At 40.1% G+C, this 22953-nt stretch overlaps 1 protein-coding gene across 3 annotated transcripts in view; it reads left to right on the forward strand.

The window, feature by feature from the left end:
* Hdac8 (histone deacetylase 8) overlaps positions 1-22953 on the forward strand; it is a 218255-nt gene that overhangs the window by 77315 nt on the left and 117987 nt on the right. For 2 of the 3 annotated variants that reach the window (XM_048417771.3, XM_048417773.3), the window contains exons 8-9: positions 18752-18924; positions 21986-22080. The exons of the other annotated variant lie outside the window; for it this stretch is intronic. In XM_048417771.3, coding sequence (XP_048273728.1) covers positions 18752-18924; positions 21986-22080 — 268 coding nt within the window. The remainder of the gene's footprint in view (positions 1-18751; positions 18925-21985; positions 22081-22953) is intronic. 3 annotated transcript variants of the gene reach the window in all.

Genomic DNA, 22953 nt, shown 5'->3' on the forward strand with positions numbered 1-22953 from the left:
TTATACTCCTAACACGCAGGAGGTAGGCAGAGGAGGATAAGGAATTCAAGTTATCCTTCACTACATAGGGAATTTGAGGCCATTCTGGACTACATGAGACATGTAGACTACATGAGACTACATGTCTCAAAGAAAAAAATGTTTTATTAAGAACATTCAACTGTGAGACTGGAGAGATAGCTCAGAGGTTAAGAGCACTTACTGTTCTTCCAGAGGTCCTGAGTTCAGTTCCCAGCACCCACATCGTTTCTCACAACCATCTATAGTTGATTCTGATGCCCTCCTCTGGCATGCAGGCAATACATGCAGACAGAAACACTATATACAAAATAAGTAAGCAAATCTTAAAAACAGAATGGTCTTCAACTGCACTACATAAATGTCTTATCCAAAGGAGACACTGATGAACAAATTCTCCACTAAGAGGACTTAGGAAAGATTCTGTTAAGCTAGAGTTCTCACTCAGTGGCAATCTCTATATATGAGGATTTTGCAAAGAAGAAATAACAACCTATCCTGAGAAATATTCTTATTCTAGTAAGCTATGGTTTTTATGTTATTCATTGAAATAAAAATCTACCTATAGTTGGTCCTTGGGCTATTATTCACCTGTTTCCTATAACTTATATTATGTAACTCAAAACTGAAGTAAACTTTTGGTCTCAAAGACCACCGACCTAAAGAAATGTAATCACTCAAAGACTGAATGAGTTTTTAAACTCTTAATCTCTTTTAAAAATGTATTTTTATTTCTAATTATGTGTATGCATGTGTGGGGTTATGTGCATATGACTTCGGGTACCTGTGGAGGTCAGAAGATGTTGAATCCCCTGGAGATGGAATTACAGGTAGTTACGATGTGTTTCACATGGGTGCCATCTTTCCAGCCCACCCCAATGTAATGTTTTTGCCTCTTTCCATTTATAAAAGAACATTAGATTTTTCTATTTTAATTTAAGCTTTTTTTGCAGTGTTGGGGACTTATTTTTTTAAAGCTTATCACTTGCTATTACTGGGCTAGAGGGAGTAGCCAACCTAGAGAGTACTTGTTGTTCTTTAGGATAACAGCAGGGTCATTAAAAGAATACCATATTTCACCATAAGCTTTTATTTCTCATGTCACTCACATCCAACAAAAAAATGGGGAAAAACACACACATCATTGATTCTTAATCTAGTATCTTTACAGCATGTGCTTACAGCATAAGAACTGTCCTCTGACTTAAGCATCAACTCAGAACTAGAAGTCCTTGGTGTTTTAAGTGCAATATTAGTTCATGGGAGTCCAGGACCAACATCTACCTCTCCAAAGCCTCTCTGACCTTTCTGCAAAAGAGCTGAGCAGCTCCTCACTTTATATTGTTTATGAAACATTAGTTAATAAGAAGGAGGAGGGTGGGGTGAGGGGAAGCTGCTTGTGCATACAGGTGCTGTGCTAAACATCTGACCTGTATTTCTCCTGTGGGCATGTGTGCATGTTTAAATATAAAGAAACTTTTATTCGTTCATTCTACAAAAATGTACCATGTACTGTAGAAGAGATACTACACTAGACACTGGAACAGGAAATAACGCAGAACCTTGCAACTTGTAGCTTGATCTCTAGAAATGCACTTAACTGGGACAGGAGTAGCTCTGAAAGTATGCATTGTCTCATTTGACCTTTGTGACATTCTACACTCTCTGAAAGCAGGTATGATTATTCTCATTTTTATAAGGAAGAAAACTAGAGAAAGTATTGACTTCTCCAAGGTCATACATTCAGTAAGTAATGAAGCCTAAGTAATGAAGCCAAACTTTGAACCTGTGTCTTTCTCTAGCCATTGACTAAGTTGTCTCTAAAGTATCTCATGAAGTGTGAAATTCAATTGTTAAAAGCATTGAAAAGGTAACATCCCTTTGGTTTCTTGGAAAACTGTATTGTAGGCGTTTGCAGAAAGCATTTTTAAAAGAGAAACCATTTAGCTTTATGCAAATTAACCAATGACGTCTGCAATACACAATCTATTGTGTATATGAACATGCAGCTGTGACTTTTGCCAGAAAAGAATCCTCAAGATTCAATTTCCAATTTTATGGACAAAATACAAGAGTAAATGTTCCCAAATTTACATCTTCAAAATAGAATTCTTGATTTAGGTCTGAACATGGAGGCTCTGAGTTCTCCTTTCCCTTTATTGTCTGACTTCTTCCTATAGAAGGTGAATGGTGTCATCTGTCATTTTATAGAGCTCTTCCTAGGGAAGTGTATCCTTTTCATGTGCCTTTTTTAGACCAGTATTGTGAAAGATTGTTTACTTCTTTGCATTGTATGACAATACTTCTGGCACCTCTTGGTCCTGGCAAGAGGCCGTATGCATATAAGGTAGAGATTCTCCATCCACACCCTGAACTACCCCATCAGGAAGTAACCTACTGAATAAAATGAGAGAATCAAATGATATCTCTAAGGGAGATTTGATGGAAGTGTTTCCTTTCGATGTTGACTTTAGATGTTAATATTTAAAGAAGAGATGTTTCAATGATGATAGGTTTTTCTAGAAATTACCTTCTGCTTGGACTTGCACCTGGCACTTGGCCCTCCATATCATTGAAATTTAGAAACAGATAGATTCTCAGAGAAAAGAGGGCCCAGCAATTATAATTTACTTCTTTGGGTTTCATGATGTGGTAACAGCAGTACATCACACAGATATTCACACCTAAATATTTTAAGCAATACGAATTTTTAAAAATTCTCTTTAGTTTGATGAAAAGGGACGGACTCTCTAGAATTTGTATTTGAGTACAAATAATTACATAGACTTACTTCCTTCTTCATCTCCATTTTCATTACAATTGGAGAACTGGCAGAAACTCGCCACGCAATTACCCTACCTCTCTCATCATTTGGGTCACAGCTATACTGCCTGGATAATCACTCGTCACTTTGGTCCAGTGATAAAGGTAACAAAAGCTGCCAATTCATTCTGTAAGCCTTGCATCTGGATCTTGGCCCTCCGTAAGTAAGGTATTTTTATTACATGCTTTTGTTCGATTTGATAAACTTCTATCCTGCCTCTCTGTAGTGTAGCAGATGTAAAATTGCCTATTGTTTCTGGAAAATAGATGAGTCAGACACTAATTAAATTCACTGATAATGTTAGCCACAGGTGGAAATGAGGCCAAAGTGGGCCGTTCATTTATTCTTCCTGGCTTGATTTGTCTTTTAAAATATTACATTCAAAAGGCTTTAAGAGCCTCACAATGTAGGATAATTTGGAGGGGGGGAATCCTGTGCTTCATTAGCTGAGTTGTCCTGCACCAATGAGCTAACTGTGCATGCCTGGAAGACTTGTATGAGAGCATAGTGGGAACTGGTATTTTCCTTCACCTAGTCCTTAGGACCTGAAATGCATGTAGTTAGAGGGGCCATGCAATTTTCACTTCCTTCTCCTCTCATCCAGACTTCCCCAAGTAGCCTAGCACACTTTGTGAAGCAATGAAGTCTTCAGAGGTAATTGTAATTTTTTTCCATTTAAGTCAAGGAGTACAATGTTCTGGATTCTGTTGGGGGTCACTCTGTTACTCTGGTGCACATTTTCGCTGTTCTTTCCTTAGTGATGACTGATCCCTGCCCCTGGAGAAAGTGATGTGATTCTTTGGCAACAGTTTAATAGGTTCCGATGCTAGAACATATTCTGAAACTGCTCAGAGGCAGGAAGACCTTGTCCTAAATGGAATCTTGATAATCATACCCTTTAACACAGGATTTTTCTGAAAAGGATCCCAAAGGATCTGTGCTCAATGGAATGTTCTAATGTCAAAATTCACTGCTTTCTCCACCATGTGACTCCTACTTCCATTGTAATTCTACCCTCCCCTTAGTCTATAGCCAATACCCTGCCCCTTCAGTTCTGCCTTGGAAAACTATTTAAGCTGTACATTAATGGTACAGCTTTGAATGACTTCGTCTAATACTGCCTTATGCCTAATAGTTACTTTGATACATGAGCTGTCTTCCTGGCTTATGTTGACTTGGACCATACAGAGGTTGAGTTAACGCTAGATTCCTCTACCTGATGAAGAAGCCCGGTGCTGAGCTTGGGTGGACCTTCATCTGCGTACACTGTTGCCTATTATGCTGTCAGGAAAGAGCCATATCCACTAGTACTTAATAAAAAGCCCTATCAACGAACCAGCTGAGTTACCAAGTGAACAGGGGTTGGGGCTTAGGGGAGGAGCAGAAAGAAAGGGCACTGTTTGCCTGGAGATGCTCTGAGAGTAGTTGTGTGGGAGCTTGGGGTGAAAGAGTTTGTGTGTGCCAGCTCCATGCAGGAGAATCCTGAGGAGATGGGGAAATGGGGAGGGAATGGGGGCATCTTAAATGTATGAGGGGTAAAGTAGAAAAATATCTATCCTATTTAAATATAGGCAAGCCTCACTAACTCAGCCTAATTAGAGGAAAGCCAGTCTGAATCATGGAATATTTGAAATGCATTTTTATTACTTTCAAGCATTGGACATGCTAGTAATTCAAAATAGACTAACAGCATAGAACAGCACCTCAGGGAAGGGGTTTTAAGAATCATTTGTAATTAGCATATCAATTATTTGTATGTAAGTGGATGTGCACAAAGTGCATAAAAAGTTTATTCTCCTAAGTAGGACAAACATTCCCCAGTGCAATCCTGTTTACACTATTAATTTGCTTAGCCAGCCCTTTTTGTGCCAAGATAGATGTATGTAAGAAATGCTTATTTCCTCAGGGAAGAATGAATCGCTTCCCTGTGTTTAGTCCAGTAACTAAGAAGCTGAGCGTCACTTGATTGGTTTGGGATTTCCAGGATATGGAGTTTTAAATTTGCATACAGACTAGAGAGATTTCATATGGAGAAGATCTGGCAGCCATTGCCAGAGACCCGGTTTCCCCATCTGGATTTCATTGAAGTGATCTGGATTTCATCAAGCAACAGGACACTGATCCTAAATGATCCACCAGACACTCCAACATAGACATGTTTAAAATACATCCTGCCTGAGAAAAATAACTGCCAAAATATGATAAGTTGGAATTACTCTATGTGCAGTACTTAAAAGTAATAAAAATGCATTTCTTTTTAAGTCCCACAAAAACCATGCAATATCAAGTTAATGATGAAAATCAATCCCCAAACTTTTTCTTGCACACCTCATTGTGTGACAGCATCGCACAGCTTTCCAATCATCTGGGAGACGATATTCTATTGTGAAGAGCTATACCAGGTGCTAACTATATGGCAGGATTTCGGCTTTGAATCTTAGTGAGGCCCTCCTGAGTAAAAACGGGTGAGGGAAGGGCTAGGGGCACGTTTATTGTTAACAAGTCATTATTGTCCACATAAGTTTGAGAAGCTGGGCAACTGCATCAAAAAAAGAAGTTTTATAGGGCAGGAAGAAATATGATTAGGAAATGAGAAACAGAGATATCTGCCTGTATTTTACCCTACACAGATTAAACTGTGCTCTGGGTAAATTGTGAGTTTTCCAAGACTTAGCTAGAGAGTGGAAGCAAGTATGGAGAACATAAGCATGAGCAGTAAATACACACACCGATGTCGCAACTACAGTTTGGAATGGCTCCAGCTCTCCCCTTTCCCCCAAGGGCATCACTATCCAGGGTCTGCAAAGGCCAAATAGCTCTTTGGCTTCCAATCTGATTTTTTGCCTAAGAAATCAGAGAAGTTGGTTTCAATTTTAATAATATATTCTTCGAACCTGTATATAACAGAAAGGCACTTGTGTTTCTGCCCCCTCTTAAAGTGAATTTTGTGTTTGGTGAAAGGTAATAGATTGGCAACACTGGAAAATGAATTACTGTATTCCCAGAACAGGTATAACCAGGCAGTGACACTATGAAATTTCTCTCTGCCTTTGGGGACCATTAGAGTACTACTCAGGAAGTCACTGCTATAGTGTGCTGTGCTGAACTTGACACTATCCTAGTGGGCTTTAAGAATTAACATAGCACTCGAAGGGCCTGACTTAAGGCCATTCATTTATTCATTCAGCGTTATGCAGTGCTTACTATGTGCCTGGTGCTGGGAGAAGACGTTCACAAATGTTGTATCATTTAATCTCCACGATAACCTGTGAGAGGGAGAGTATTATTCTAGTTTTATAGTGGAGGAAAACAAGGTTCAAAAAGCAAAGTGGTCTGTCCAGGTCGCCATGCACACACTGGATCCAGGCTTCCGACCCTGTGCCAGTGTTCTCCCTGAACTGCACAATGTGGCGGTTACAGAGGGGGACTGAGGAGACATTCTCAAACAATGTGACACAAAACTGAATGTCATTTGCTCCGTGAGCACTCCTGGTGGTTTCAGAGCAGTGAAATGACCTAGCCCAGATCACATAAAGGGCTATTAGCACAGTGAGCCTTAGGATTCATAGCCTTTCAGTCTTCTTTAGACCTGCCTCTCTTCCCAGCCCACCACCTGCAAGATAATGTATACCGTGCTTGCTGGTGGGTCAGGCCTTTCAGGATGAAAAGAGCCTGAGAGTCCTGGGACTTAGTGATGATACCAACGAATTCAAATTAGGATTTGTATACTAATTCTAGCTTGACAATTCACTCCGGGCCACTAGTAGGTCCTTTAATTCTGTATGACTCACTTTCTCTTGTGTGAATGAGAGTGGTTTACTTCCAAGAAGTAGAGCGAGAGATAAGTAATAATACCCTAAAAATAGTGCTCTGCCCTTTCTGTTGCCAAGGTGAAATATATTTAATGAGTAGAATTGCATACTACAAGGCCAGCTAGAAAAAGATGCCAATTAGAATCTACGTTTTTATGTAATGCTTCAGCAATGAGAGAAAAGATAGCTCTTTAAAGTGCTACAAAATACATCACGAAAGGTAAAAGAGCAGAAGTTCTGTGAGGTTGCGTGCTGGTTGGTGGGCTTGGGGAGTTTCAGGTTCAGTTTTTGTTTTATAGGTTTGGGTGTTTTAGATGTCTGAGGAACCGGTGCAGCTTGTCTGATGCTAAAAGCAGAGGAAAAAATCATAGGAAATTGAGTGCTTTCTGGATGTGTCCAAGAGGCCCCCATGGCCCCCAATGAAATGACACATCACCTTCACTGCAGGGAGCCCCCACTCTAATTCCTTCCTCCCACAACTATTTGTAATAGAACTGAAGTCCCTGAGGCATTTGCCATATGCTGAGTCCCCTGACAGCTCCGAGTCTTTGCAGAATGAGTCAGCAGGACCTGAGCTGAGATAGGATTGAAAGAATGGAGAAAACACATACACGGAAGAAAAGTTGACTGGCCTGCCATTTGGGACTGATGAGTGACTCTGGGGCCTTCACACAGCCCTCTTCCGAATCCCATTAAATCAGTGAGTTTAGTGTTTATTTATATCTCAGAGAGGAGCTTGGCTGCTGGCATGAACTTCTCTCAGACTGACTGGGGAGAGCTCAAAGCATTGGAAATACTCTCCTCTGTGGTCAACTAAGAGCTTTTTCAACTTTTAAGTTTCTCGTTTTTTTTTTTTTTTTCATTTCTAGTGAGGGAGTCTCTAGGGCAGTGGCTCTCCAAGTTTCTCATGTTGTGGTGACCCCAGCAGTACAGATATTTTCATTGCTAGTTCATAAATGTAATTTTGCTACTGTTATGAATTATAAATATTTGATATGCAGGCTATCTGATAGGCAACCCCTGTTAAAAGGTCCTTTGACCCCAAGGGGTCGTGAGGCACAGGTTGAGAACCGCTGCTCTAGAGGGTGTTGATAGTACTGATTTGAAAACATGGGAGATACTTGTCTGGCTGAGCTGAGGTATAAACTAGAAAGTCAGGAGATGGAACCTGCTGACAGCCTGTCTCTATTACAGGCCTGGCTAGGCAGACAAGTTAGGGTTACCATGTCCTGCCACCAGCCATGATCATGACTGTGACGGTCAGTCTAGCATCCCAGTGCCTGGAGATGAGATTTTAGATTCAAAATTCCTTAACAAACTAATAATAAATACATGCTCTCCACTCCCCCCCCCACATCACCGCCACCGCCACTCATCCCATTTCCCCACTCCAGTGAATGATGTCAAGTGTGCAGAGCAGAAACTGTGGGTGAATATTTCCAAGCTTTTGGGACTTTTCTTTTATCTCAGAGTATCACGCCTGTCATCAACCCTAGCTGTTTTCCTCCTCAGGCTCCAACACCCTCCCCCAGATTAAGGCCTGCTGAAGTCTCTGTGCCTGCTTCTCCTCATTTGCATAGCCCCCTCTGAAAACCAGACTGAAGACTGGGGGATCAGGTTTCTCATCAAGAAAACTGCATTTCAAATGAATGTCTTGTGTGTTTATAAGGAAGTTACTAATGTAGTGTAATGAGATGCCTGTCTTCCCCCTCCTTTCTGGGGAAGAGATTTTATACTTTCATAAAAACCTAAAATGAATGATTTACAGTGTAAGAAGTAGCACTGTTACTGCCATTAGGAAAGGTTTTCCAAAAGCAGGCTGGGGTGGCGTTTCATTAATGACGATTAATTGAATGCCAACTATGTCTAAAGTATTGATTCTACGTTCAAGAAAATTAGGGGAAAATTTAAAATATTAGATAGAGATTGATTTTCATATTCACACATTTGAATAAAATAAAACATGGAAAGTTGCAAGAATCATAAAATTCAGGCATTCAGAGGAAATAAATACTTCAGAAAAAGACTTAATTAAGGAGGTAACATTTGATCTGGGTTCTAAAGGGTATCTAATTACTCTGTCTTTACAAAGTGTGCAAATGTGTGTGCATATTTATAAAATCTGGGTCAAGTTTGAATATACAGAAATTGTAGGGAAGGATGTTCTGTAGAGAGGAAGCAGTAAGAACCAGAGTTGGAAGAAGCCGCGTTGTGCGTGGAGGATAACAGTGGTTCAGTTTGGCTGGACTGGAAAGTGAAGAAGAGGCAGAAGTTACAAAGACTGGAAAAGAAGGTACAAACTGCAGCCTGGACGTGCTCAAATTCATAACTCTAAAAGCATTAGGCAAACCAGTGAAGGTATTAAAATGAGGAAATAATAAAATCAGAGTTTAGTACGCAAAAATAATATTGTGCTAATATATACCAAGTGCATAGGCCTTGATATGTATAGAACTCTGCTCTGGATAAAATCTTCAAAAGAATGTTAGCTGCTAATATTTTCTCCATATATGGAAGAGATGGAATTTGAGATATTCTTTAAAGAATGACTATGGCTATAGACATGGAGAAAGATGACTTTTAGCCACAAGGCAGCATGTGACAAAAGGCCTGCTTATATGGAGACGCAAAGTGAGTGAGCTAACCATTTTGCCTGTGGGATGACATATCATCGGCCAAGCGGTTATTGAGTAATAGGTTCTTAAAAGTAAGCCAGAGGTAGATCAGGAGGGACCTTGAGTCATAAGCTAAAGTAGAGGGACACTGAAAGATTTAGGTAGAGGGCAAGTGACTTGATCAAAATTTCCCCTAAGGAAAATTAACTTATTGGTAGTTTATGTGAAGGATTGGACAGAGAAGAGCCCTGAGGTAGGGCAAGTTGTTAGGAAGGTATGGGCGGATCCACTGTGGATTCAAGTGTTCAAGGCGAGTGAGAAGGATGCTAATGATGAATAATAGGAGAGGAACAGGGTGGGGGACCTCACAGAGGCTTCTTAACTCATGTACAGTTTTGTACATGAGAGGCTGAAGGTGTGGCCATCATTAATAGACACAGGAATTGCAGGAAATAAGATGGTAGGTTCAGCATGGTCCAAATGGAGCTGTAAATCACAGCGTCTCTGCACAAACTGGCAGGCTGGTCCCAAAATTTATATGCAAATCCAACCAGGAACAGCCTAGACAGTCTTGAAAAGAAAGGAGAAAGTTGGGAATTCATACTTTCTAATTTTCAAACCTGACTACAAAGTTGCAGTAATCAAGAAGTGTGGTGGCGACTTTAGGGCAGGCCTATAGATGAACAGAACTGAGTTCAGAGAGGAGAAACCAGCCTCCACATTTACAGTTGTTTGATTTTATATAGCGGGGCCTAGATCACTGCGTGGAACAACTCGAGAGCAGCATGTAAAGCTTACCTTACATTATACCTTTACACCATATAAAACAGTTGACTTAGGTCCAATATAAGTGTAAATGCTAAATACTATTAAACTGTTAGTATAAAAGAGATTATGACCTTGGATTAAGAGATAGTTTCTTAGACATGACATCAAGAACATAAACAACAGCAAAAATGGGTAAAACAGACTGTAAAAAGTTAAAACTTTTTTCTTTTTTAGATTATAATTACAACAATACTCCCTTCCCTTTCCTCCCTCCAACTCCCAATATACCTACCTCCCTTGCTCTCTTTCAAATTTATGGCCTCTTTTTTCAGTAATTTTTATTACATGTATGTGTGTCCAAGTATATATATATATATAGATATTCCTAAATAGAACCTGTTCAGTCTGTATAGGTTACTAGTATGTATGTTTTCAGGGCAAATTTGTACTTCAGGTGACACTATCACGAAAGTGCAAAGGTAATCCACAGAATGGGAGTGAATCCTTGTGAGTCATGAACCTGATCATGGACTGGTGCCTGGGATATACTACGAATTATTACACCTCAGTGGTAAAAAGCCAACCTGCTTTAAAAATGGACAAAGGACTGGACTAGACACTGCTTTAGTGATGTCTCTATGGCTGATAAACACAGAAATAGATACTCGACTTCATTAGTCATCAAGGAATTAATTACAAATGGGGGCAAACAGTGACAGGGCTGTAGCTCCATAGCAGAGTTTAGGCAAGAGGCCTAAGGTCTCTGAGGTGATAAAATGGGATAGGATACCTTACCCATCAAGGTTGTATTTCTATATTTAAGAATATCTATTTATATGTATATATACATAAGTGCATATAACAACAGTTAATGAAAAAGAAGTCATGAATTTGAAAGAGAGCAAGGAGGGTTTGGAGGCAGAAATGGGAAGAGAAAAATGATGTAATCATATTATAATCTCGATAAATAATACAAAAAACTAAAAGAAAAATGTAAGTTTTGACAGAGAATCTTATAGTAAATAAAACAAAGCATAAAGACAGCGTACATGAAATGCAAATAAAGTAAATAGTATTTGCCTTATTACTTTAAAAAATTTTAGTTCTTGAAAATGAAGAATAGCTATTTTAATTTAAAATAAACCAATACAGAGAATAAGTGTTGACAAGAACGTGAAGACAATTTGAGCACTCAAACAGTGCTGGTGGAAATGTAAAATGATGCAGCCACTGTGGAAAACATCTGGCATTTCTCAAATGCTTAAACGTAGAGTTATCACATGACCCAGTAGATAAACACACACACACACACACACACAAACACACACACGCACGCATGCACATGCCTAGGAGAATTAAAAATATGTCCGCCCAAAGAATTAGGCTTGAATGCCAAGAGTAGCATTATTCATATTAACCAAAGAGTAGAAATTAACCAGATACCTATTAATTTATGAATAGAGAAGCACACAATGAAATAAATATTTGTAGATTAAAAAGGAATTAAGAGCCCAGTGTGATGTTGCATGCCTGTAATCTCAGCACTTGGGAGGTAGAGGCAGGATCAGGAGGTGTTCAATGCCACTCTTGGCTACATAGTGAGTTTTAGTCCAGCCTGAACTACACAACACCCTGTGTCAATCCCCACCAAAGAAAATACGATACTAATTCATATGATAACACAGATAAACCTTGAAAGCACTATGCTAAGTGAAAGAATCTAGACACAAAAGACCACATATTTTATCATTCTACTTTTATAAGGACAAAATTAGATAAACCTCTAAAAATAGAAAGCAGATCAGTGCTTTCCAGGGTTTGTGGTTTGGAGCATGGTAGAATGTGTAGTGACTGTGGTCACAAGGTTTCCTCTGTGCCTGATGGAAAAGTCCTAAGATGCTTTGTCGTTCTGGCTACACAGTTCTGTGGCTACATTAAAAAAATATTGTACACTTTCATTGTTTTAAATGTACTGTGTGTGTACATGTTATATGTGTATAGGTGTGTGATTGTGTGCACATGTGTGTGCATGCCTGCTAGAAGTCAGCCTATGTGTCTCATGAGCCCTTGTGGTTTTGAGACAGGTTCTCAGTGAGCCTGTAGATTGAACATGAGGCTAGGCTCCAGGGATCTTCCTGTTTCTGTCTCCCCAGAACTAGATGACAAGTACATGCCACCACTCCTGGCTTTTTCATGAGTTCTGGGGATCTAAGTCAGGTTCTCATCCTCACCCACTAAACTGTTTCTTTAGCCGCTGTCTTAAGTATACTGTCAAAATAGCTGTTACTGGAGCAGTCCACGCTCTGAGTGACTGGAGATGTTTGTAGAACCAGCTGCTAGATGCTTCTAAGACATTTTGAAGGCTAACAGAGAAAAAGCTTTTGGAGGGGTAACTCAGCCAGCTCTCTCCTGAGAACAGAAAGTAGACTGCAAGAAGCATAGGGGCCCTGACATGGGTAAAACTTTGACGATGCTGACAGGAAAGAAGAAACACAAGCTATTTATTACCTAAAAGAAGTGAATCCTTTGAAGTGCAGGGATAGACGATGAGAGAACGAGCAACAGGAAAGAGAATCTAGAACCCAGAGAAGGTAGCTTTGTGGAGAAGGGATCGAATGGAGGTCATTTTCCAGTAGAGACAAGAACTATGGGAATGTCCTCACTCACTACACAGCCTCAACCACTTACCTCCAGTATGAGTTTGAAAGATTCACCTCAAACTTTTTAGCAGCAACAGGTTACCCATGGGGAGAAATTGGAGGTGAAGGGAGAGGTTCTCATTTATTTAATAAATTTTTATGTTTGATATTTGGGAACGAGATGGTTTCATTTTGAGACAGGGCCTTCCTGTATGGCTCTGACTGACCTGGTGCTCCCTGCGCACCCAGGCTGGCCCCACCCTGGCATAGCGCTCTTCCTGCCTCGGCCTTCCATGTGCTATGATTACAAGTGGGCACTACTACACCATCTGCTGTTGGATTTTTTTTTAATATATCAAGAATATCCTTTCATCCCTGTTTGTTTTGCTTTTGAGGCAGGCTCTTACCATGTAGCTCAGGCTACCCTACATTCACTATCCTGCTGAGAGTTTTATTTGAACAGACAATGTAAGAAATGCAATTGTTTATCAATTGGAAATAAAGGATTGCCGACTTATAATAACTGAGTGGTCTTTAGTAATCTATAAATGTTTATGAAATTTTATGATCTGGAGCTAAAAACATAAACTGTAGTGAAAGCAATTCTTTTGAATTCTCAGCTTACTATAATAGAGGAGGACAGATAATGTGGATACTGTGGTTTATTCAAAGGCCTTACTTACCTTGGCAAGGCAAAAATAATCATTTGTGAGGTAGTTAAGGATGCTTGTCAGAGTTTCTGAGATCATTAGCCATATTCTCTGGAAGAAAACAGGTGGGCTGGTGGCTTGAAAACAGGAAGTGATCAGGCAATCAGTTGTTTTGTTTGTGGGGTTTTTTTTGGTTTGTTTTGTTTGTTTTTGTTTTTTGAGACAGGATTTCTCTGTATGCTTTGGAGCCTGTTTTGGACCTTACTGTAGATAAGGCTGGCCTCGAACTGCCTCTTCCTCCCAAATGCTAGGATTAAAGGTGTGTATCACCACCACCAAGCCAGACAATCAGTTTTAACTTGAATAAAAAGAACAAGCACAAGCCAAGCATTGGTGGCGCACGCCTTTAAGTCTAGAAATCAGGAGGCAGAGGCAGGCGGATCTCTGTGAGTTCCAGACCTGCCAGGTCTACGGCATGAGTTCCAGGACAGAGAAGACTGTTACACAGAGAAACCATGCCTTGAAAAACATAGAGAGAGGCGGGGGGGGGGGAGGAAGAGGAAGAGGAGGGAGAGGGAGATAGGAAGGACGAGGGAAAGCAAGCACAATAAGGACATGGGAAGACAGAAAACTGTAGCCGAGAAAGTCATTCAGAGTCTTAAATGTAAAATTGTTCCAAGTATTTGCTTTTCAAACCTCCAAAAGTGGCCATACTTAGGAATAACTAAAGTGGAGTGCAGACAGACACCGCTGTTGTTGAAACTAGAATGAAAGATAATGTCAGAGAATTACGACAGTCCTTGGAGAAAGTGAGGTGGGTTTTGTCTTTTTTTCAACTCTGTAAACCCATTGCCAACCTTGTACTCGCCTAGCATATAGTAAGCATTCAATTAGCATTCATTTGTTGGATGGATGGATGAACAGATGGACGGACGGACATTATAGCACTTAGCAGTGTTTTGAACTTCCGTGTCTTCTACCCGTACCGAACCATCAACACCATCAGGTCTAGGTCTTTGCCTGTCTTCTTTTTTCCCCCTTTGGTTTTGTTGAGACAGGGGTCTCATTGTGTAGTTGCAGCTAACCTGATAATTCACTGGTAGCCCAGGTTGGCCTGAACTATTGGGCAATCCTCTTGCTTCAGTCTCCTGTGTACTAGGATTAAAAGTATATGTTATCATCACTAATATAGGAAATAATAGGTACTTGACTCTGGGTTTAAGTGTGTGAACAAATCCTGAACCCCAGAGAATAAAGACAAGGAAAGAAAAATGTAAAAAAAATAAATAAATTGAACCAGAAGCTAAAAGCCTCAAGGGCGGTGAAAGACTATTTCATAGGTCTATAGACAAGAATTTTAATAGTATTTGTTTAGTATAGGCAAATGATGTTGACTTCAAAGTGGAGATATGAAGGCAGGCGTACTGGCACAAGCCTATAATTTCAGTGCTCAGGAAGATAAAGCAGGAAGTTCCCATGAGTTCTAGACCAGCCTGGGCTACATAGTGAGACCATATCTCAAAAAACCAAAACAAACAGTGTGTGTGTGTGTGTGTGTGTGTGTGTGTGTGTGTGTGTGTGTGTGTATCCCACACCAAAAGACAAGCAATGAGAGGAGGGGTATGAACTTGGAAATGGTAATTTGTCCACATAGCCCCATTCACAGTCCCCCTCACCCCTAACCATCTGCCTACCCCTCTCAAGTTTTTCCAGACTGACCTGGTCTTGCCTTATTCTCATATTGTCCTCATGCCTAGAGAGCTTCGATATCCCTTGTGCCATTGCCTCTGCTGCTAGGCTTTGTGATTTTGTTCTTACATGCAACATCAAAACTCAGTACCACTTTTAGCAAGATCAGTACTTAGAGATCTTCAGGGCTCCCATTTGACTGTCAGATCAAATGAGAAGCTGCCTAGTTTTCCATGTCCACCATCCAGCTTTCTGTAAACTGAGGTGTGTTCAGTGTACAAAACGCCTTCCCTTTTTCAAAGCTTCTGATTACTGTTTTCTTTACCCATCCAGAGCCCGTTTCATCTGAACTCCCTGAAGACTCATTTTCCCTACAGCTCTAATGAAGACAACTGTTCCAGAAACACCTCCCTTCCTTTCCTTCCTCTCTCCTAATTACCAGTCATGAACATTATAGGTATCTTCTTTTCTTGGGTATCGCTCCATGTTACTCTATTAATTCTGTCATGGAAGTTCCTCTCAAGTCCCTGTCTTTCTTGTGTCCGTGGCCTGTGGATGGTTGTAAAATCAGCCTTCAGTGTATTCCACACTAGAGTTCACTTATGTCTAAGATGAACTTTTAATTGTGTCACCAACACACACAGCATGCACACACATAATGTTTATGACATTCCACATGCTTTACATAAAAAGCCAGGCTCACTTATTTCTGACTTTCTGGACCTCCAGTCACAGTTTCTAGCCTGTCTGACACATAGACTCTCTTCTCCGAACTCCTCTCTTCTTCGTGCCCTCCAGAACCGTTCTGCAGCCAACTCCCCTAACTTTATCCCACCAGCCTTCAACTTCCTTTTTCTGCTGTGCTTTTTGTTTGAACATTTCTGGGGATCAAATTCAGGTCTTATATCTGCTACCTTCTATGCCTTAAAATGATTTTTAAATTTTTTAATTAAATTTACTTATTTTATTGGGGGAAGCACACATAACTGCTTGTAGAGGTCAGAGAACTTTCAGGAGTTGGTTCTCTTCTACTATGTGGGAACTGGGGATTGAACTCAGGTCCTCAGGCTTGGCTGCAAATGTCTTTACCCACTGGGCTACCTCACTGGCTTTAACAAAACATTTATTTCAAAATAATCACACATTCACAGGAGATTGTGAAGGGAAGTTCTGAGCACTTTCTTCCAGCTTTCCCTGGTGTGACAACTTGCACACAGTTATAGTACATCATCAAAATGAAGAAATTATTTTGGTATAGTTTATTGACTTCATTCACATTCCACCAATTATGCATACGTTCATGTATGTGTGTCTATGAAATTTTATCATATCTGAAGCCTCACATGACAACTAAAATCAAAATACAGAACTATGCCATCACATGGCTATGTCATCCTACCCCTGTCCTATCATAGCCATCTATAACTACTGGCAGTGACTAATCTCATCCCTCTGTAGTTATGATTTTACAACATTTATGAATGGAATCACACAGTATGTATATGTATGTATGTATATATATACATATATATACATATATATATATATATTAGATTGGCCTTATGTACTCAGCATACTTTCCTTGTAATCCTCCCAAACTCTTTGCATATAATAACGGTTTGTTTATTCATATTAATGAACAGTATTCCACTGCTATGGATGCTGGTTTGTTTAACCATTTACTTATTAAAGTACGTTCAGATCTTTTTCCAGTCAAAGCTATTTTGTGTAAAGATGCTACACACATCCATGTACAAGTTCCTACATGAAAATAAGCCTTAACTTTCTGGAATAAATTGCCCAAGAGTGCAATTGCTAACTCATATGGCAAGTCTATTTTTAGTTTTGACAGGAACTGCTAAATTATTTTCCAGAGTGGCTATACCATTTTACATTCCCACTAACAAGATATGTGTGATTTAGTCTCCACATCTTCACCAGGAATTATTATCACTGTTTCCTCCTAGCCATCTTGAGAGTTGGCTCATGTGTGGTGCGTCTCATCTTTCAGGACCTAAAGAGCCATTATAGCCCCTGTAGAGCCTTTTCCAGCCTCTCCTGGAGAAGCTCACTTCTCTCTCCCTTGTGCCAAAACTCTAATACTTCATTTGTCATTTCATTTTAATTATTTATTGTCAGAGTTTATGTAATCCCCTCTTATGAGCTACATGATGATACAAACCATGCCAGATTCCTCTTGATTCCTGGAGCAGCTGGTCCAGTACCATTCTGGGCACATAGTGGGTACTCAGTAAGTGTGTGCTAAGTGAAAGGAAGAATGAATGGAAAGAATGGTAGCCCTCCCCTGCTAGAAACCTGTTTAAAATAGAGATCAGGCCTTCCGCTGTGTCTCCCAGCAACAGTTAATGAGGTGCTCTGTTTGTGTAGATGCTCAATAAATGTCGCCCAAACTCTTCAGGTGACTTATCTTCCCTCTGCACCCATGAGATAAGCACATGAAAGAGAGAATAGACTGAAGAATCCTTGCATTAAGGATCATATGTCGTACATTTTGTAATATTCTTATAATCTTTACAATCACTCAGCATTCATCTGTGTGATGAGATATCAAAACAAAATAGTCCTTTAAGTCAAAGAATGCCTCTGTGACCATCGTTTTCATCATTTTATTCCCTGGTTACGTATGAATTGGGGAGGGCAGTGTTTTATGTTCCTGAATTCCTTTTGCCATCTCAGGAGGATCTGGGATTTTTCTGTTTTTCTGCACTGGTGTAATTTGACATGTTGATTATGAAAGGGTCATTAACTTCAACATTTTTGATCACTTTTTGACTCTGTATTTTCTCAACTCTGAAGTCTGTTAATTTGCACTTGTTTATATGTCTCTGTGAGAGTCACTCCGGCCCTTGAGGACTGGACTATGTTTTGTCTGGAAAGTAGATTGTAAGCCCCTTGAGAGCAAGGACCTTATAATTCCTAGGAATGCATTCTGGACATTGTCAGTGTTCAATTAATGATAATATTGGAAGCCTGACTAAGGTTACCTGTCACATTGACATTTCCCTTTTCATCTGTAAGGCTGCATGCCCTCGGCAAATAGCAGTTAGGCTGATTTGATAGCATTGATTCTACTCAAAATTACACTATTACCCACCACAACTTGTTCTTTTGGGTACTTTCAAATTGTAGTTTTTGATCAGTTGATACTGTTCTCCTTATAATACTGTGAATGCATATGCACTGGGGAGGGCCGTATTTCAGAGGCCTCAAGTCCTTTGCAGAATGAAAAGTAAGTTGATACCATCTATGCTCTCAAGGCTTGTGCTTCTTGCCCCCACTGATAATTAGGTGATAAACTCCAGGTGTGATTGCTATCTGACATTATCAGAAGGAAACCTTCATAACTATTCAATGTATATGTTTTATTTCTCTAGATTGTAAAATGGAATAAATGTGTATACTATGCCCCATGGCTATGAGCATTAACTAGATATATATGAAGTGTTCAGTGAAGTCTAAATTCTGAAATAAAAAGGGCAAATTTGTTCATTGGTGATGGTGGAAGTAGAGGAATTGTCATTCTAAGTCAGGTTTATTAAAGTATAACACACATACAGCCAGGCTCACCCTTTAAGGTCGACAGTTTGATGTGATGGACAGGTTACATTGCAATTACTGGATAATTCAACTATCCCTCCAACATACTTTACTACCACTGTATAGCCCTAACTAAAGCGGATCTTTTTCTGACAATTTGTGTCCTTCCTCTTCCCAGTGTACTAAAGGAAGTGTACCAGGCCTTCAATCCTAAAGCAGTGGTTTTACAGCTGGGTGCAGATACCATCGCTGGGGACCCAATGTGCTCCTTTAACATGACGCCAGTGGGGATCGGCAAGTGTCTGAAGTATGTGCTTGAGTGGCAGTTGGCAACTCTGATTTTAGGAGGAGGTGAGTACAATGGAAAGTCACCAAGAGAACTTGTCAATCCTCCTCCACACTTTTTAGCATAGGAGATAAGTCGATTTTCTTGGATTGGATAGTACTAACCTGCCTATGGCCCAGAAGCCTAAGTCTATGAAATCGATTACTTCCCCAGTTGAGCGTAGACTCTGGCTCATTCCTAGTCAGCTTGCCATGTGCTTTGACACCTAGGCACTCTGAAGTTTGTTTTAATTTAGAAATAAAGGTTAAGAGTAGAATATTTGCCTAGCATACACAAGACTCTGTGTTCAAACCTGAGTATGGAATAAAAAAGAAGAAGCCAGACAGTAATGGCGCACGCCTTTAATCCCAGCACTTGGGAAGCAGAGACAAGCTAATTTCTGGGAGTTTGACGCCAGCCTGGCCTAAAGAGTGAGTGTCAGTATAGCCGGTGATACACAGAAAAACCCTGTCTTGGGAAAAAAAACAAAACAACAAAAACAAAACCTAAAGGAAAAAGAAATTATCTCAGATTATAATAGAGGATGTCAGTCCCCAAAGATTGTGAACCCTCTTCTGTCAGAGAAACCGTTATTCTCTTCTTACCCATTCTGTTTCAGAAACAGCAATGAAATTCTATCTATACTCATACATGAATAGTAAATACATGAATTAATTGAATATCTAAGATGAAGTCAAGAATTACTCATTTCCCCTAAAGCATGATTTTGTTATAAGGAAGCAAGCTTGAGTGAACCGTAGTCTCTTGAGCATTCTGGCACCCCTCTTACTGATGTTAACATTCTTTAACTAACAGAATGCTAGGTCTGTTTGATAGAAGCATTTATGTGTTTGGAACCGTGCCCAACCTCAGTCACCTTTATAGATGCTTTAGGATGAGATCTGTCTCTTTACCAGCCACAGTATTTATTTCATTGGATCAATAAATTGGTGTATTAAAATATGGTCAAGTGGATTGAGATTAAAATGCACATATATGTCACCAGGTATAGTGGCACATGTGTATAATCACAGTACTTGGGAAATAACATCAAAAGGATTGGGAGTTAAGGGCTATCATGGATTACACAAGACCTTGTCTAAAAAATGTACAAAAAAGTGCATATATGTAGGCTAGAGAGATTGCTCAGTGGTTACAGACACTTGCTGCTCTTGGCAAAGGACCAAGGTTTGGTTCCTAGCCCCCAAATGGCAGCTCAACCCTTTGTAACTCCAGTTACAGGGGATCTAATACCTTCATCTGGCCCCTGTGGGCACCCAGCATGTACATGGTATATGTACATACATGGAAGCAAAATACTCATGCACATAAAATTTTTGTAAATAAATTAAAAGCATAGATGGTGACCAAACTAATAGTTTTATCACCCTCTTGTAAACTCCAAATCCAGGTAAACTCTGGGTGGACCTTAGGTAAACAAGTGAGCATACAGCACAAATAAAGCAACCTAGTCCTTTGGCGTCTTCAAACCTCAGAGGGATCAAAATTAAAACTGATTACAAGAGACGCTCTCTTATGAAAAGCTGGCAAGAAATTTATTAACTTCACCTCCAGAAAAAGATAAAATTGATAAGCATTACATGGCATATTACTTTCCATAACAACACTAAGGATGGAGATTATGATACAGGTTCAGCTGGGGGGAAAAGACCATTCTCCAACAGACACCTGTAAAATTTTAACTTTTGTCTGAGGCTACAGCCTTCTCTTGAAGAGTCTATTAGCATTAGCTCAAATCCTTTTGCTTTTTTAACCAAAAGCTTGGCTCTTGAATATGTAAGTATAACTCTTCTTATGCAATATGTGTATTCCTGAAAATGCCTGTGCATAAGTGGTATGTTTACAGATAAGTCATATTATATGTATACTAGAAATAACATACTCCTTAAATAAAACCTATAGTGATTCTTTTTTAAATTAATGACTATGCCAGATAAGTCTGTCTTACAGACTAATTTCCCATGCCAGGAATGTTTAAAGCAATATCTAAACCGTACAGCTGAAATTCTCTGCTCTTAACACATAGACAATTAGTAGAGATGGCTGCATTCTTAAGCTTCCTCAGACTGGTCCCACTGAGGCCTTAAGGACACATTCCAGAAACCCGAGCCTCCCTAACCTTTGAAATAGTAGGAAAGCTCAAGAAAAGGTAACAACAGGTCCCAGTTTATATATGTTAGCCCGTTGTGACAATGACTAGTGTCCTCTATTGCTCTTCAAAGTACATCCTTTTGGATGATACTGTATATGGTCACCCTACCTAAAACAGAGCTGATTTTATTTCCTTTGGTCTGCTCCGAGGTTAGGAAATCATTCCATTTTGCCCTTATACTCTTGGAATTCAGCTGAAGGCCAACGTTCTAATGCTTGCATGGCAAAACACATCCATTCAGCACAAAAATATGCTGATTATTAGCCAGTGTAATATGGCTGCTGGGTGACTGTGACAGGACCTGACACAGCGGGTCAGGGTGTCAATCATCAGTCCCTTCCTCGGCTCACTTTCTTTGATCTCTGCCACCAGGCTTGCGCTTTGTGGTGAAAAGGATCGCTGATATTTAAAGAAGGAAGTCTGTTTCTGTCAGCACTTTCCTTTCCTTTTTCCTGGATGTCTTTAGGACTAGATCTGCCAATAGCTTTAAAATACAAATCACAGCCAGCAGTCACTTTATAGGATTGTTGCAAAATTCATCTGAGAAACCATCACATTGGGTAGGTCACCTCCAGACATCTGGGTTCCAGGGTTCTCAGTCTCCCTGACATCTCTTGGTGGAACTGAGGTGCTTGCCTTTCTCAGGTGCATTATTGCTGAGAGATAAGAGCCTCTTTAATCTGTGTTGCCCTTGAAATTATGAGTTCTACTCTGTGCATGATCTGGCTAGTCCCCTAAAGTCTACCCACTAGGTGGTTTACAAATACCATTAAGGGATGTTTAAGGAAGATTCTGCAAATTGGAGTTATCTTTTTAGACCTTTTATTAAAAGAGTTTTATCTCCTTCCTTACCCCCTTCCCTCTCCTGTTTTGTGGCTATTCTTTCCTAACTTCACAATTCTTGATGGAGACAGGAGGCTATAACCTTGCCAACACGGCTCGTTGCTGGACATACTTGACCGGGGTCATCCTAGGGAAAACACTATCCTCTGAGATCCCAGATCATGAGGTAAGTAAGGCTCTGACAAGTCCTCTCTTCTTTAAGGGGAAGAGCTGAGTCATTCCACCTAATCAAAATCACGTCCTCACGACTCAATACCGTTCTGTTGAGAGACACTTCAATAACAATAACACACTGTTTTGGCAGAATAGTGGACTCTTGTTCCAAAATAGCCAAGACCTTCTGCCTTTTTTTTTTTTACAAAAGCTCTCAAAGGCCAACCAACTTTAATTTCTCAATTAATTACAGAGACTGTGGGAAGGGGTCACCTGTTCCACAAAGAACTCTTTGGAATATGTGCGTATTTTCAGCCCCTAGCCTCAAGAGAGGAGGGGCTCATTTTTAAATATAAAAGCTAGGTTTTGGTCTGATTTTAGGGGTGCCATAGGTGAGATGTGACACATATTCTTTGGCAGTCATCCTGTTCTCTCAATTGTCTTTGACTAATACAGAGTTCAGGAACTGTTATAGTCACTAAGAAAGTCAGGTCTGGTGGGTTTCCAGCAATTCGAGGTACAGAGATTGGGGCTGGACCATCCAAACTGTGAAACGTGTCAGCTGAACCGTTGCCATTTTCTCTAGTCATTTGAGATGGCCTTTACAAAGAAGAGATGTCTGTTTGAGTTTTCTCAAAACAAGCAATAAAAGCTGTCTGGGACCTGTGGGTGTGCTGATAATCAGTAATTCAAAGGTGTATGCCATCTAGGTACCCTATCGATTCCCACCTACTTCTTCCCCTGGCAGAGAGCACTGATGAGGATGTAGCCACAAACCTTAGACTGTGTACTTTAAAATAACAAAGCAGTCTGTGAAGCCCTCCTTCTCCAGCTATTTCCCAAAGATGAGGGATGGTGCTTTGCTTGTAATGTTATGATTTCTGCC

The sequence above is a fragment of the Myodes glareolus genome, chromosome X, assembly GCF_982192425.1.
Source record: "Myodes glareolus chromosome X, mMyoGla1.1, whole genome shotgun sequence".
NCBI lineage: Eukaryota > Metazoa > Chordata > Mammalia > Rodentia > Cricetidae > Myodes > Myodes glareolus.